The sequence below is a fragment of the Rutilus rutilus genome (genome assembly GCF_951802725.1).
Source record: "Rutilus rutilus genome assembly, chromosome: 3".
Taxonomy (NCBI): Eukaryota; Metazoa; Chordata; class Actinopteri; order Cypriniformes; family Leuciscidae; genus Rutilus; species Rutilus rutilus.
The window spans coordinates 18,620,826-18,639,032 of NC_140211.1; the positions used below are offsets into that span (position 1 = coordinate 18,620,826).

Consider the following 18,207-nt stretch of genomic DNA (forward strand, 5'->3'; position numbering starts at 1 on the left):
CCCAAGATTCCTTCTGCTCAATCATCGCAATACAATTTGTACTGCAAGTCAATAACACAAGCTAATCATACATTTATCTGAAAGTTTATTATTTCAATAGCCTACCTACGCGTTTAATTTGCCAGGCTGTTGTTGGAAATAAGAACTTGTTCTTAAGTGACTTGTCTGGTTAAATAAAGGTTAAAAAAAAAGAATGGTCTGAAAAGTGATGGAATATATTTGACTTTGTTTGTTGTCAAACTTTAAACACAAGGTGTCGCCAGCTCCCCAGTAATTTAATACAGAAAGCCAAAAGTGTTTTATGGTCGCTTTTATTATAAAATGAAATCATTTTAATACAGTCTTCAAGAAAATATAACCTTCGACAATAAATTAATATAAATACTGTAAAATTAAACTTTTAAAAAAATATAAGCACATTAAACATCATATGAAACAAGCTTAGACATTATTCAGTCTTCAAATTGTTAGTGCATGTAGAACTTCTGTCTGCTGATGCTTTAAATTCATGTTCTTTAGACATATAGCAGGGAAAACATACTGAATAACCTACTGAATTTCTTATTAAAGTTTGGCACTCCAGGCAATGCTCAGATATAGAAGGTTTTGCAGCACCCCTCCCATTTTAAAACAGATCTCTTGTCTTCAGTAGTATGTTGTGTGCAGACTTTTTGGCAGTTTCTTTGGTCCTTCTGCTTGTACGGTTACTTCAGTCTGTTAGTATTCTTGAGGCTGGTTAACTTGACCGCTGAACAACAGCGCACCTGTGAAATTAAGCAGGGGAGATTAATATTGAGGGAGCGAACAAACAAAAAGTCCTAATTACATTGACATTTAATTCGATTAAAAAGCCATCAAAATGTCATGTAATGAGGTGAAAGCACAACTGACCAGTGGGTTTGTGTTGAATGAGGAAGTAGAAGGGTCTATCCAGTGTGAGCTCCTCTATAGCCATGCGAGAGTAGATGACAGCAGCTGTGGAACGCACAGAATAATGTAAAAGTTGCATTTTGGTATCACTGTAATGATTGGTAATGCTATTTAATCTTTGTTGTGGTAGGTTGTAATTCAATGTCTGTACCTGTAGCAGATGAGCCTTTGGTTCCTTCTTCGTTCACCTCAAGTTTTACTCTCTGAAGGACCTTGGATATACATAAAGGTTCCTCAGCTAAGTGGACGGAACAGAGATAAAGAGATCAAAAAGAGAATCCATTAACATTTATTCCTCGACAAAACAGCTAGGCCTACATAGTTGGCAAAAATCAAATCTGATAATTTCCAATACTCACTGGTAATGCGAGAGAAATCAGCTTTAGTCTGGCTGAAAATGTCTCCAAGACCCATCTTGCTCAGTGTCGACTTTAGATCAATTTCTGCATCCATAGAGAACCTGAAAATGTCATCATTATATTATATACATTAGGCCTCCTGTTTTAAATGCTTATCAATAAATAAATAAAAACTCAAGAAAGTTCACAAGAGATGGATCAGTCTCAGTTACCTTGGAATAGCTAGTTGTTTGTTAATCTTTCTCATCTCTTTTCTCCATTGGCGAATCCTGCTGCTGTTTAGCTCTTTGTTCAAGGCCATCAGAGGCACATCCCTTTCAAATGGTGTCACCAGAAGCATACTTATAGACTCCCCCTCATAAGGCACCTCGATGACATCATAGTCCACACCGTCCTCAGTCATAAACTCACCTGGATGGAGAAAAAGACTATTGTAAATAACCTTAGCATTTTTCCCTGCCATGAATCCATCTGAGTTCCTTTAAACAAATCCTTGACACTCACCACAGTTGAATTTTTGAGTCGTTATCATCATAGGAACAGATACAGCACTGCCGTTGACTCTGTAGAAGAGCTGTTCCCTAGTTAGTTTAGGGTCAAAGGGCGTCTTCCAGATCCCATGGAAGTGGAGGGCATTTAACAGAACTAAACGTGTCAGTTCACTCAGCACCCCAGATGGGAGGAAGTCCGAAATCATTCCTAAGAAATTACAATAAAAAACAATAGTCAAGTTAGGTGTCTTGGTGTATGATGAGTGATCTTATATACTCTTAATAACTTAGCAGATGTTTTTAATCCAAAGTGATCTACAAATGAGGATTATCCCTGCCAATTTATACAAAATAGCAGTTATAGCGTTAATTACTTACCACCAGTGCGGTCAGATGTCCAGGAGTTGATCACCTGCCTGGCCATCTCTGGGTGGGTGAAGTCTATTTGGTGTGGGACGCTCTGGAAGGCTTTGGTCAGGCTGCGTCTAAAGACCTTTTCCAAAATGATCTTCCTGTCGACCATGACACCACTGGCCACTTCCACTCCATCTTCACTGGCCAAATCTCTCTGAAGAAGCCTCTGTAGCTTTGGCATTCCTCGTGCTACCAAAGAGAAAGCGAGAATAGAGTTAAGGAACTTAGGAATGCAAGATAAACCCCTGGTTTCACAGACAGGGCTTAAGACTAGTCCTAGACTAAAATGTAAGTCTGAGCTGTTTCCACTGAAATAAACTGATCTTAAAAATATATCAGTGCCTTTTTAGTTTTAAGATGCACATCGGTAATGTTTTTTTCTAAGCATGTTTATAAAAATTACTTAAATGTCCTAATTGATCTATGGTCTAATCCTGGCTTAGTCTAAGCCCTGTCTGTGAAACCGGGCCATTGTGTTTTAAATATCAGAATAGGAGACATAAATGCTACATGGCCACCTGCTCTATACAAAGATGATATATTTTGAATTACGTTTCCTTGAAGCTGTTCCAGAACTTATTTTCAGTTCATCTGAATTACATCTACTGCTCTTATTTATTTACCTTGCAGTGAGTAGCCCATCTTGGAGGTGAGCACTTCAAGCGTGCTGCCATAGGCTCCCAGCTGAGCCATGCCCAGTACTGAGGAGATGCCATAGGGAGAGAGAGCCAGATTTCTGTCCGGAGCAGACTGGACAGCTTTGGAGAACACCTGCAGTCCAAAATCCGTCTGTTTCTCTTGGATAAGGTTGCACAAGCTTGACCCGCAAAGGGTAAAGATCAGCAGCATACTCAGGCTCTGCATTCTGAATAAGTGAGGAACAGGAGAGAGATGTCAGCTGTGTTAATTCAAAATTGTTAAGATTTTATGAAAGATAGTTTTATGAGGATCCTTTTTTTTTTTTTTTTTTTTTTTATGAAGTATGTTTTTGTTCATAATATGGGTGTGTACTAGGCAAAACCATGGAGACAAACAAATGTTTCAACCTCTTCCAAAAGAGAACAAGCTGCTTCTTTACTTTTCCTTGTGAAAATTCTCCCCCATGTGCAAGACTCAACACCCACTGTTCAAATGCAATACCATGCATGCTATTTCTGTTTGTCTGTATTATCTGACTCACTCTTTCAGGTATTTACCTACAGATCAATACATAAGAACCTTTGTCTACAACACTTACCCAATTCAAATTCTCATAACGATAACGTGTAGCCTAAACTGTTGTTCAGGTCAACAACTGATAACACTAATGATTAAATGGTTTCAAATTTCACAATCCAACTCTGTTTTCCAATGCTGTTCAGAGTTCAGACCAAAACATGTGGGTATAATCTATTGTTACTAACAACGAATAAAAAATTTAATATTGCTCATCGATTATATATAGCCAGAGCTTTTAGTCCAATTGCGGTATGAAGCAGAACAAGAACATACAATTACCTGAAAGACGCTTTAATTCTCTGTAGATTTCGCTTGTTATTGTGATCCTCCAATGCAGTGCAAGCCCAGAGTTGTACTAAGTGTCTGTGAGAAGCGCTGGCGCTATTTAAAGGAATTGAGACCTCCCCTTCAGTCGCAAACACACACACTCACACACACACACTAGCGGAAGTAATGAAGTCATCTTTGTCTGCCTTTTTAGTCACCCTCTCCCCTTTTTTTTCACACAGACAAACATAAACACTTTTCCCACCCAGTCTCTTTCCCTGTCTGTCTCTTTTCATTTTACGGGACCGTTAAATGCAAAGTCATACGTTTAGTCTAAGGCAGACGTAAGTCATTTAAGCTTTGAATAGTGTTTCGTTGTTTAATAAAACTCACTGTAAAAAAAAATTGCTGCCTTAAATTTTTAAGTATACATCAAGTTGGATGTTTATGTAACTTCAACTTAAATTACATTAAACTGACTTAAAAATTAATTGGAACTTATAAAAAAAAAGTTTTGAAAAAATTGCTTAACTTATTTTGATTAGTTAAAGCAATGTAAAAACATATGTTGTCATAACTTATTAATCATTTCATTTTTTACAGTGATAGATTTTATTGTGCTTATTTTTTTCCCACACTAAAAATAGAACCAAGTAAATAAATGAAATTCAAAACAAGAAATTACTATAGATAGAAATGACTATACAATGGAAGGATAATTTCACACGTTTAATACAATGTATGTGGTTTTGTTGTGACATGTGAATGTGAAATGTGACAACATGCCCACAGGTGACAGCTTAAAATATTATCTGATCTAATAAAAATCATTTATTTATGTAAAATGTATTTAAAAATAGCCTACAATTATTAACTTTTTCATATAAAATAATGGCATTGTTTAATAATTAAAAATAAAGTAATTTTTGAGTTTGACAACAAACCACACTGCAAAACACAGCTGTACAGCTAAGTTCAAAACATAACAACAATAAAACATTTCTGAACATTGACTCTCAGTCTTTATTCACCTTATCTCATGGTTTTTCAATAGAACTCATAAAAGTATATGATAGAATAACATAGTTCGTATAGGGGCACATTGTAACCCAGTGTTACAACATGCCCCACCTGCATAACTTAAACCCGACTAGTGTCTTCTTGCTGGTTAGATCAGCATTAAAGAACTATCTCAACTGTTAAATAACAGATATAAGGTTAAAATAATATCAGATTTGTCTCATTTTAAATAAAAAATAAAAAACAGAGATGAAAAATTAACTAAAGTAAAGAAATGTACTTTTGCTATATGGTTAAATAAATGTTCAGTGATATCTTCAAAAGATGTTTTAATTTTAGCGCATTTTTTTTCTCAATAGCGTTGATGGCAACTAAATGCACCAATTTTCCTCATGCTGACATGTGTGGAATGTTTTAAAACGTGTTTTACAACTAGCCCCGCATTAGGTTGTGCCCCGCTCATCCCTGTGCCAAAAATCTAATTTGACCAATTCATCCATTTAACACTCAGCAACCAGAACGTGTATAAAATAGGTTCTTCATCTTGAGCTATTAAGAACATGAAGCTGAACCACTGACTCACCTTTGGGAAAGACACATCACATGACCATATTTGGTTCTACTAAAAGCACATTCCTTCACACATGCTCATAAAGAAAGCTACATTCTCTGAGTATAGGGAATAGTTTTGTGTCTAGGGACAGAAGGACAAGAGGCATGGAAAAACTACTGATGAAATAACTTGGAGCTATGTTTCATGTCACGTTTAATTTTCTCTGGTATGAGCTTTATCATCAAGGCCAAACATGGAATATGGCACAGACTGAATGTGAAAAGAAAGCCTGCAGAGAAGGATGTCTATAAAACCGGAAAAACACACAATCAGGTACTCCTTGTGAGAAATGTTAAAGTACTTACCAACTATTTTACTGGAATACAACATCTGTCTCCTTAGCAACTAACTGTAAAGGGAGCGAGAGCTTGAAAGGACCAGACAATGAAGTGTCAAAATAAAAATTCACAGGCCATAAAGACTGAAAACATTATGTCATGCTTTAGCTCACAGATGTTTTAACATGTCCTTGTTTTCATGACTTGTATGCAAGCATTAAACAGTAAAATACATTGTCAAATGTATTGTAATATCTCCTCTTTTACTCAGAGTCATTTATACACTTACACGTAGGTGTCTTATGAATTTACACTTCATTCCCACAAACATAATGGCCTATATAAAAATTCTGCTAAGTAGTATATCGTGGAATAGCCTATTTTATTAGTACAGAATATTGATGACTTACAGTAAAGTTTTACTTTTAACTCCCTCCTAATAATGATGTCATGTTGTCATGTCAACTAACCCTCTCCTCTAGTAAATTTGAGAGTGGAAAATTTAACTCGCAGCGCTCAAAAGGAAAGCCAACTCCATTTCCCAATGGAATAAGTTTGCTAAGTTTCATTGTAACCACAGGCATCCATCCAAGGAACGTTTGGGAAAGGAACAAACCAAAACCACAATTTTGGAAGATTAAGTGCTTTTATGCAATATTCAAAAACTCCATCTTCCAGCCCTGAGAAAACTAAGAGTATAAATTATGTTGTTAATTAAACATACAAACAATATTCACTCACATAATAATACCTTATTTTAATAAGCAGAACATAATATAAATTTTATGTTGTTGTTTTTGGTTACTTTATTAGCATACAAGTTTGTGTGAAAAGCAAAGGTGGGCTTCAAATTGATGTATCATATATATATATATATATATATATATATATATATATATATATATATATATATACACACACACACACATATACATACATACACACACACACACACACACACACACACACACACACACACACACACACACACACACACACACACAAATCCAGAAATCACAATATATGATTTTTTAACTATTTATTTGTATGATACAGCTGCAAATAAGTATTTGAACACCTGTCTATCAGCTAGAATTCTTCCCTCAAAGACCTGTTAGTCTGCCTTTAAAATGTCCACCTCCACTCCATTTATTATCCTAAATTAGATGCACCTGTTTGAGGTCGTTAGCTGCATAAGGACACCTGTCCACCCCATACAATCAGTAAGAATCCAACTACTAACATGGCCAAGACCAAAGAGCTGTCCAAAGACACTAGAAACAAAATTGTACACCTCCACAAGGCTGGAAAGGGCTACGGGGAAATTGCCAAGCAGCTTGGTGAAAAAAGGTCCACTGTTGGAGCAATCATTAGAAAATGGAAGAAGCTAAACGCTAAACATGACTGTCAATCTCCCTCGGACTGGGGCTCCATGCAAGATCTCACCTCGTGGGGTCTCAATGATCCTAAGAAAGGTGAGAAATCAGCCCAGAACTACACGGGAGGAGCTGGTCAATGACCTGAAAAGAGCTGGGACCACCGTTTCCAAGGTTACTGTTGGTAATACACTAAGACGTCATGGTTTGAAATCATGCATGGCACGGAAGGTTCCCCTGCTTAAACCAGCACATGTCAAGGCCCGTCTTAAGTTTGTCAATGCCCATTTGGATGATCCAGAGGAGTCATGGGAGAAAGTCATGTGGTCAGATGAGACCAAAATAGAACTTTTTGGTCATAATTCCACTAAACGTGTTTGGAGGAAGAAGAATGATGAGTACCATCCCAAGAACACCATCCCTACTGTGAAGCATGGGGGTGGTAGCATCATGCTTTGGGGGTGTTTTTCTGCACATGGGACAGGGCGACTGCACTGTATTAAGGAGAGGATGACCGGGGCCATGTATTGCGAGATTTTGGGGAACAACCTCCTTCCCTCAGTTAGAGCATTGAAGATGGGTCGAGGCTGGGTCTTCCAACATGACAATGACCCGAAGCACACAGCCAGGATAACCAAGGAGTGGCTCTGTAAGAAGCATATCAAGGTTCTGGCGTGGCCTAGCCAGTCTCCAGACCTAAACCCAATAGAGAATCTTTGGAGGGAGCTCAAACTCCGTGTTTCTCAGCGACAGCCCAGAAACCTGACTGATCTAGAGAAGATCTGTGTGGAGGAGTGGGCCAAAATCCCTCCTGCAGTGTGTGCAAACCTGGTGAAAAACTACAGGAAACATTTGACCTCTGTAATTGCAAACAAAGGCTACTGTACCAAATATTAACATTGCTTTTCTCAGGTGTTCTTATTTGCAGCAGTATCATTATGTCTCTGACAGTGGACATGCACCTACGATGACAATTTCAGACCCCTCCATGATTTCTAAGTGGGAGAACTTGCAAAATAGCAGGGTGTTCAAATACTTATTTTCCTCACTGTATATATATATACACAAACACACACACACACGTATATACATATACATATATATATATATATATATATATATATATATATATATATATATATATACATATATATATATATGTGTGTGTGTATGAATATACACACACACACAGTATATTCATTCAACATCCAACATCCAAAATTCCTTCAACATATATGTATAGGTGATGTGTGTATACACACACACACACACACACACATATATATATATATATATATATTATACACTCACAGTATATTCCTTCAACATCCAAGAATAGGAGCAGGAGCAATAGTCTTAATGTGACATTAAAAAATTTACAATAAATATAAATATAATATGCAAACCCACATTAATCAACTATAATCCAGCAGTATACAGTAATTTGTTGTGTGGGCTTTTCTCACTTGACCTTCTCATTTGACCCTACTGTTAAATTGCAGCATTGTTTTATTCTGTTGTCAGGGAGTTCAAACATACAATCTAAAAATATTGAAATATTTTGTTTGTGGTCATTATGACTAATAACTGATAAACAATAGATGAAGAGTGGGTGAAATACACCAGATGTGCTTGAGGAGAACCAAGTGTAAACTTTAAACATGTGGGAGCATCTTGCTGTGGAGAGAGGAGGATATAAGAGATCTTGAAAGTAAAACTGATGCCATCTGTCCACATGTAATAATGAAAATCACTATATCATGAAAGAAACATGAAATCACTATATCAGAGCTGTTGAGTATCCTTCATCAGAAACAAGCCAAAATATGACCTTCATGAATAAATTGAAAATTCAATACAAATAATAAACTTGCGTCTACTCTAACCCATATAAGCAAGATTCAGATGGCGTATTTATATCTGTATTGCACGACTGAAATATCATATAAATATTGATCAGAAACTCACTTAACTTTTATACAGTGTCAATGGAAAATAACAGTCATGCTGATTAAGTATCATGATTTATGTTGATTTAAAGACATTTTTCTAGACTAAAAAGTGCTGATGTGATAGACAGGAAATTACAAGGGAAATGTTGTTTCCAGATGTTCATATCATCATGACCTATTAATTCTGGACATTACCTTTTACCTCATCTTTACTGGCAGATATCTTGTTTCTCTATTTTCAAATTGCGTAAATAGGCATCTGGCAGGTCATCCAGTAACCAAGAAGCTTATCTTTTATTTTTTTCTATAGATATTATATAATATTATCATAACCGTAGACAGATGGGTTTAAACATGGAGAAGGATATGTGATTCTTTGGAGTTCTCCATTTTGATCATAAAGAGATGAGTCAGTGGAAAAGGCTGAGCGGATGACACCGAATGCTGTGTAAGTGGGACATGGGGTATTCCCTGTCCCCTGAGCCCCCATGGTTCATCAAACTAGAGAAAGTGATGATTTGCAACCTCAACTGATGATGAGTTTATATATTCTGCAAAGAAAATGAAAGTTAATTCAGCAAGAAAACGTTCAGGGGAATAATGTTTCATTTTCTAGCAAGTAAAGGTCACTGCATAAGCTTAAGTGTGAAGTTTACATAAACAGTAATAGTTCATTGTGCTTCATTAACATTAACTACTATATAGTTCATATACTGAATTCATGTTTCTCAATCAAATTTTAAAGATTATTTTTTGTTATACTGCATGTGTAATTATACCGATACACAAATATTGATGTTGTATAGTAATATGGAGCAAAAGTATTGCAATTAATAGAAAATAACTTTAAACTAATACGTTAGATTCTTTAATTTTTTAATGAAAAGCAATGCACTGCTGTTACAAACAAGACTCCTGCTTATTTACTCTGCCATCACTGAACTAATTAAAACAAGCTGTTTTAACTGTCTAATTTGATATATATGATTCACAGCAAGATTTATTTCTGAACAATGACTGTATTTGAACCACAAAGCTCTGGCTAAATAGATAAGGCACAGGATATGACCAATGAGGAGAGAGCGTTGCATTAGACAAAAACATGTCCTGTGTTTCAGCCTTGAGCTTCAAGAGTCACAACAAAGTTATACATCCAGGTCTTCCAATACAGCTTAATCTTAGAGAGTGAGGAAAGAGCTTCAGGGGCAAACAGGAAAGATGAACCATCCAATAGGACATGCCTTGAACACTTTTAACCTTTACATGAAATTGCGTGTTTCTCATGATGGGTGTTGTTGATAGGAAGGGTGGAATTTGTTGAAGACCAGACAATGACATTGAGTATTTTGCAATAGATATGCTTGATGTTTTACTCAGTGCCCCAAAGATGTTTAAAAAGGATGAGGAAGAAATCTTAACTTAGATCTTAATCTGAATTCAGACTGTGTTTAGTTTTGAAAGAGCCGATTTTATTTAATTTGACATTTAACTACTGTAAAACTCGGTTGCTAACAAGAGGCATTTTGTTCAAGGTTACATAACTGAAGGCATAACATGGCAAAACAATTACATCTGGCAAACTCAAAAGACATCAAAAGATAAACATCTGACTCCCACTGCCAAGAGGGTGTACACAAAAGAAAATAATTAGTCTACAGATTTGTGAAATGATTCAGAGGCTGAGAGGCTTGAAAGTCTTGAGGGCCACAGCTTGTGTTAACGTGTTTTGTGGCTGTGGTGCCTAGGAGTAGAAGCTGTGGTTGCAGTCAGAGTACAAACTGTGGTTAGAATCTTCTCCTCATCTGCACGCACATCCACAGCCACACTGAATGGTACTTAAAAAAAAATGGCAACTTTCCATTCTGGATTTTTGACTTCAAATCTTTACATTTTGAAAAGTATTTCCCATATCTGTGACTCTAAAACCAACAAATCCAACTTTATAATTTGTGAATGTTACTTCTGAAGTACACTGTCCAAAAAGGGTCAGGAAATAATACTTTTACCCAGCAAGGATGCATTTTGATGCATAAAGACTTTTACACTGTTCTAAAAAATTCAAAAAAATTATATTTCAAATAAACGCTGTTCATCAAATAATCCTGAAAATAATGTATCAGGTTTCAACATTGATAAAAATCAGAAATGTTACTTGAGCACCAAATCAGCCTATTAGAATCATGTGATCACGTGACACTGAAGAATGTACTGATGCTGAAAATTCAGCTTTACCATGGTAATAAAAGACATTTCTAAGTATATTACAATAGAAGAAAAGGTTATTTTATATTGTAATATTTCACAATAGTACTGTTTTTACTGTGTTTTTGATCAAATAAATGCAGTCTTTTTGAGCTTCTTTCAAAAACATTTTAAAATCCTACCGACCCCAAACTTTTGAATGGTCGTGAAATCTCATTTCACGCACACAATGATCTAATCAAACAAAAATGTGCACAGATCCAGACGCTTACATAACTTAAACCTGTCTTTACCTGAAAAACAACCTTGCAAAGACACATATCTACAACACACCTCCCTGGTGTCAAAGCAAATATAGCCCATAAGACAAACATTGTGCCCTAGACATTTCATGAACATAGATATCTATGGCATTAACAAAACAGAAAGCATGCAGCATGTGTGTACATGTGTATGAGCATCTATGACTCAGTGACAGCAGTGAGTACAGGAGCTGCTGAATCACACGTGTATGCAGTATATGTGCTGCTGTTTGTATTGCTCTTATCTCTTCTTACCTTAATACAGTGTGTTTCCCCCCAGTCACTGTCTGAGATGGTTCAGGACGTGTTCATCAGTCTGGAGAAGAAAATAACATTAAGGAGTAAAAATATCCCACCGTACACTCATGCTGAATTTTGACGTGCTATTTAACTTGGAGTGTGGCTCAAATTTAATCATCAGTATAAGGATTTATGGGTACAAAAATGTGAGTTTAACACTAAACTTTTTCCTGTGGTAAAGCATTACTCACTTTTCTTTTAAAATGAATACTTGCCTTTATATGGAGTCTTTTTCTCGCAGAAAACTGTGAAAGAGAACAATGAAAGTTTACATTATTAAGCTATATATTTCAAAAGTTTGGGGTTTATTTATTTATTAATACACTGTACAAAATTATATGATCAATAAGTTATGACAACACATGCTTTTACATTGTTTTTACTCATCAAAATAAGATGTTTATGTTGTTTATGTTATACAAGGTTCAGCAAAGTCAGTTTAATGTAATTTAAGTTGAAATGACTTAAAAATCCAAGTTGATTGCGAAAAAAAGTGTCTTCCTTAAATTTTTAAGTACAGTATACTTTTATGAAGCAGGGATGCAATTAAATTGATTGAAATTGATGATGAAGACTAACATTGTTACAAAAAAAAAAATCTAATGTTCTTTCTGTTCATCAAAGAATCCTGTAAAAAAAAAAAAGTATCAGGATATCCACAAAAATATCCCACAGCATAACTGTTTTCAACATTGATAACTAAGAAATATTTTTTCAAATGTTGCACCAAATCATCATATTGGAATGACTTCTGAAGGATCATGTGACACTGAAGACTGGAGTAATTATGCTGAAAATTGACCTTTGCCATCACAGGAATAAATTACAATTTAAAATATATTTGACACGAAGATGATATGATACAATAAACACAGAAACAGACAGAAGGTGTAACAGTGCGTGCGTGAAACAAAGGTAAACACACACAACATGCAAACATCGACTGACCACTGAGGATGCACAGGGAGGAACTTAAAGGGGTGGTATAATGCCCTTTTCACAAGATGTAAAATAAGTTTCTGATGTCCACAGAGTGTGTATGTGAAGTTTTAGCTCAAAATACCCCAAAGATATTTTTATATAGCATGTTAAAATTGTCACTTTTTGAGGGTGAGCAAAAACGCACCGTTTTTGTGTCTGTCCCTTTAAAAGCAAATGAGCTGCTGCTCCCGTCACAGAGGGCGGAGCTTCAACAGCTCATGTGTGTTAGCAGCTCCGATTACTCACACAGACACACACTGAAAATTTCAAAAACTTTTAGCCTTTTATGTTCAAACCGGAGTCAGACAATGATGGAGAGACTCAAGAAGAAGTGACAACATGTAAAATGTAACAGGACGTGTCTGAATGGTTAGTTGATGAATTTATATTGCAGAGGTAACTATGTTCTAGTCATTTATTAGCATGCTCTGTCATGATAATCTATAAATCGCGTTCCCGGGGACGTGTTTATGTTAATTCTAGGGTTGGTGATGTCACTAACCCGGAAGGAATGTCGTGTAGTCCCTACCAGCCATCTGTTAGTCCTTAAAAAACTATTTCTTTAAAAGCAAATATCTCCCTTTGCTTTGAACTTTGAGCGTAGTAACTTTCCAGATGTTGTTTATGCTCAAACAGCAACATTACACACTAACTAAAGTTAGAAAAGTGAAATCATAATCAACCACCTCTTTAAATACATGATGGTGATGAACTGAGTGATGAGCAGCTGTGATGATGATTAGTGTCCATAGAAACAAATGAGTGGGGGGAAACGAAGACAAAGAACACTTGTGACTGATGAATACAAACTAAAAGTCCATGAAAGTGAAACTAATAACAAACAGGTCCAGATATCCCTGACAATACTAAAATAGAAAACATTTATGCATCATTGATGCTTTTGTCTAAACTAAAGGGACTTATATTCTATACTTACATGGAATTCCCTGAAAATCTAACCCACGACCTTGATATTCCACTCTACTGTTTAGGCTACAGGAACATTTAGCCATAACGCCTTAACATTCAGCAAAGCACATAATTGTACTTCTATGCTGAGAGTACAAGACCCTATTCAATCAGTTGAAATGCTAACTCATATTTTCCCAGTGCTCAAGGAGGTGAGTCTGTAAAACCACAATGATTCACATGGTCTTGATGTGTTTTCAAGACAGAGTGGAAAAAGAGGGGTCCTAGAAGACATGCTGTTCTACAAAAGCCAAACTGAGAGAAGTAAAACATTGAGTTGCTTTGCCAACACCCACACAAGCAAACACTGGCACAAGGTCATTACAAAGTACACAGAACATCACAATCAACTATTTTTGCTCTATTAATCAGAAGCATGTGAAAACATTTGTCCAAAAACAAATCTAAACTAAGTCAATCTAAGCAAGCTCTGTTTTGGGAATCCTAAACTTGCTGTGGAGTAAGGTCTATCCTCATTCCTCACAGTCACCCCGCTCTCTCATTTCTATAGTATAAACAAGGAATGACTTCACCACTGTTCAGTCCTTAATCAAAATCAGTTAATACTGAAATACCTTTGTGACGGCCTTGAATTGCATAATAATAGTACTATACAACAGATTGAACTAAAGCATGATGCTTTTAATGCCATTAAATCTGAACTGAAATGATTTAGAAACCTGAGATTATTCATTTGTCATCTCCCTCTGTCTAAATACCCTGCTGCATCAGGTGTGTTTGTCTCTTTCTCTATTTTCATACGCAAATCGTAATGACGTCTGAGTCTGATTTTAAAAGTCCAGTTTATATTTGACTCATTATGAACACTTAGCCCCTTTCCTTTATTCTGTTTTTCTTACTGACATTTTTATTGCATCATACTGATTAAATTACTGTCTAGATGAAATTGATAGGAAATTGCAGTGCCTATAATATTAATCTCCGAAATTGTGAAATTGAATTCTGTGTTGGACAGCAGGCTCCACCAAGTCAGTTGGAAACACCCACACACATTTGTTCTTCTGTATTTGAATCACTGTTCTTATCTGTCCAAGATCATTTGGCTCTGGTCACCTTCCACTGTCTCCACATTCCAGCTCACAGAAAGAAAAAACAACAATAACAGCCGGCAGTATGTCTATTCAGCTTTCAATCATTACCGCCCACGTTTTGGTGAAACTAAATAAACTGTCCATAATACAATCACTTTTGATCTGTATTGTAATGTGAAATATCTGCTTCTTGGACAGCAAAGTACTAGTCACATCCTATTATACTGTGTGTGTGTGTGTGTGTGTGTGTGTGTGTGTGTGTGTGTGTGTGTGTGTGTGTGTGTGTGAGAGAGAGAGAGAGTGTGTGAGCGAGTGAGAGAGTGAGTGAGTGAGTGAGTGCAAGAGTGTGCGATTGAGTGCGAGAGTGTGTGAGTGTGCGAGTGTGTGTGAGCGAGTTTAAGTTTGTGTGTGTGTGAGAGAGAGAGAGAGAGAGAGAGAGAGAGAGAGAGAGAGAATGTGTGAATGAGTGAATGAGTGAGTGAGTGAGTGAGTGCAAGAGTGTGCGATTGAGTGCGAGAGTGTGTGAGTGTGCGAGATTTTTGTCCATAACAAATAAATTGAATAAAATATATTATAGCTAAAAATAGTCAAGTGGGAATGTAAAATATATCCCAGAATGATGCATAGATATTTAAGTCATGACTCTACACTGCACCTCTGGGAAATTGTGGTACATAGGATATTACATCACTTGGACGCGGAATAGTACCGAACAGAAGAGCAAAAACATCTGGAAGCAAGGATTAAGCCTAAAGGAATTATCTTTCAAAAAGAGAAATTAAATCTGAGAGTTGTTTTAAAATTACCATTTTAAAATGACAGTACATAATGTGAACAATTTATAAAAAGCATTGACTAAACTGTTTTTAAAGAATTAATAACAAGACAACCTATGAGCTACCCTAAACCCTAGTCCCTATAGTCCCCCTAGACATTTGGGTGGATCATTAATTACTGGGCATGTGAATCTTATAGGGGCTTTTGTCATTATTAAACCCCTGCTGAAAAAAAATAACTGACTGGTATGTACATTTAATCATTTAGCAGACACTTTTATCCAAAGCGAATTACCAATGAGAAGGGCAAAAGATGCAATCAAACCAACAATAGGGCAACAATAAGTGCTGTGACTAGTCCCAGACAGTACTAGCAAAGTACACGTAGCAAGTTTAAAAAAAAAAGTAAATAAAAAATAAATAGACACAGAATAGTAAGTGTAAGTATTATTGGGTCAAGTATTGACGAAAAAGATGTGATTGTGAATACATGTAGGGTATATACAAATGCGTTTATAAGTTATCAGGCTAATCTTGTTTCTGTATGCTATGCAAGTGCATTAGCTAACTAATACAGACATTAATGGTCAATATAACATAGTTCAAACAGCATTTATCATAACATAATTTTGTAGGAATTGTGATCAGTTGCTAAAGAGAGTAGCCTACCTATTAAAAGTAATTTGGGTTGCTTGGGGTCCTAACAGAGGGGGTTCCTGATATGTCACCACAGCCAGTCCTATACTTCTGGGGGCCCTAAATCATCAATAATTCTCTAAATGTACTAACTTTAGAGTAATGGACATTGTTTTAAAGTACTTGACAGGACAGCTTGCATGACGGAACAGGAATGTGTTTATTTCTTATAAATTTCTAACCAAACACGGTTGAATATTAAACCCGGTGATGTGGACTGGATTATTGTTATATATATATATATATATATATATATATATATATATATATATATACATTATATAATTTCCAGTTTTATATAAATATCACAGTTGTGGCCTATCATGTTATATAGCCTATAGAGAGAGAGAGAGAGAGAGAGAGACTATATAACATGATAGGCCACGACTGTGATATTTGAGAGGACTGTGAAAGGTTTGTCGCACACTTACAATTGACAGTTAAATGAATGACTGAAGGTTTACTGTTGATTAGCTACTAAACGTAACGTAAAGATGTAGGCTATGCGATTACTTTTTTCTTTAAACCTGTGAAAATAGATCCCGCGCCCCTGGCCAAATTAGAAGAGATGAACAGGCATTCTTTTAGCAGTAACAAGTTATCGATCACCTGTGCCAAAGTAAATTGGATCTGGAAAGCAGAATGTCCTCATTCAACTACAAATGCACACACTATTCATTAACACAGCGATAATATGGCCAAACCTCTTCTCAACCACAATGCCGTATCGACTGACTCTGACTAAAAGTCGATCCAACGGCGATGAAGGAACCAAACGGGTGCGAGGAGTGAGAGGATGCGCTTACAAACAGCCTTCATATTTTAAATACACAATGTAAAGATAACGTTCAATGAATAGGAAAGCCTATTTTCAGACGTGCTTCTGTAATCTACCTCATCAGAAAAAAGGGTCTAGTGAGCTGCGACGCACCTGGTTTAAGTCGTTTTATTTATTTATTTAAATTGTTTTGTCTGCAGATAAGTTAACGTTCGGACTATGTATGTTGTGGGATTGACACGTTTGGGGTTGCTGTAGTCTAGTGCTTTAAACAGTGTAACCTTACCTTTTAGTTTTGGGCCACGTTACATTGTCAGATCTGTTTGGGTGAATCCTGACACTTTCTTTTGTGATGAATCATGATTCCGAAAACAATGCACCAGTGAATAAACAAGCTGTTAGAATGAGACCACGACTTTTTTAAATTCCCTAGTGGTTGGTAACGTTAAAGCGACTGAATGAATAATTCGTGGTCGGTCTTTATCTCCAATGTGTTGGGATGGCGACATCAGTGAAAGTTACTTACATGGAAAGAACCACAGTGACTCAGAATTTTGCTTGGATTGTGTGTCTGCATTGTTCCAGATATGATGTGTGTACGCGCTGTTGGTTATAATCGTGATTTCAACAGATGTTTAAAATTTCCAGTGCGTCAGATCCATTGATATGTTCACAAAATGTTATAGTTGCTGTTTAAAACCTCAATGGTCATGTAGGTTGTACTGCCATCGCGTGGCTGGAGCATTATTTATTATTATATTGCAATTGCGCTAGCATTAGCATCGTGAGTAAACAACCGGAGTAATGCAGTTGTCTTTCACTAAAGTTGTTCCATGATCGAACGTCTGGATACGTTAATGTATTGCTTTAGAATTGCCATAATTATTTAGCTAAATATATTTAAAGCTCGTAAATCACTTAAAATGTCTATGCTGTTAGCTTTATCTGTCAGCGTATATCAAAATCACGGAAATACTCGGACAGTTCTGCATTATTTCCGGGATTCCAAAATCTAAATGTTTTGAGTATAGAAATGAGTAGTGCTGTTATTTATTAATGACTAACTGCGGCATTCTTGAAATGAAAATTTCATCGCGTCGGCACAGGGCGCCGTGGCTTAGTTGGTTAAAGCGCCTGTCTAGTAAACAGGAGATCCTGGGTTCGAATCCCAGCGGTGCCTTTTCGAGTCTTTGTGTGATAATTTTATAGAACAGAATTAGACATCCATTGGTT

General features: G+C 36.3%; 1 protein-coding gene across 4 annotated transcripts; it reads right to left on the reverse strand.

Annotated features, from left to right (window-relative positions):
* Positions 1-293: 293 nt before the first annotated feature.
* Positions 294-17,623, reverse strand: serpine1 (serpin peptidase inhibitor, clade E (nexin, plasminogen activator inhibitor type 1), member 1). 4 transcript variants are annotated; one of them, XM_084405347.1, is made up of 11 exons: positions 17,501-17,623; positions 11,938-11,967; positions 11,678-11,738; positions 2,818-3,059; positions 2,159-2,383; positions 1,794-1,988; positions 1,502-1,700; positions 1,290-1,390; positions 1,082-1,168; positions 892-975; positions 294-764 (listed from the first exon to the last, which is right to left on the reverse strand). In XM_084405347.1, exons 4-11 carry the CDS (start codon positions 3,056-3,058, stop codon positions 718-720), a joined length of 1,179 nt encoding a protein of 392 aa, XP_084261473.1. In that variant the 5' UTR covers position 3,059; positions 11,678-11,738; positions 11,938-11,967; positions 17,501-17,623; the 3' UTR covers positions 294-717. The 4 variants fall into 4 exon arrangements, with proteins under 4 accessions (XP_084261473.1, XP_084261472.1, XP_084261475.1 ...); XM_084405346.1 differs by lacking the exon at positions 17,501-17,623 and adding an exon at positions 17,261-17,430; XM_084405349.1 differs by lacking the exons at positions 11,678-11,738; positions 11,938-11,967; positions 17,501-17,623 and adding an exon at positions 3,692-3,823.
* Positions 17,624-18,207: the final 584 nt, after the last annotated feature.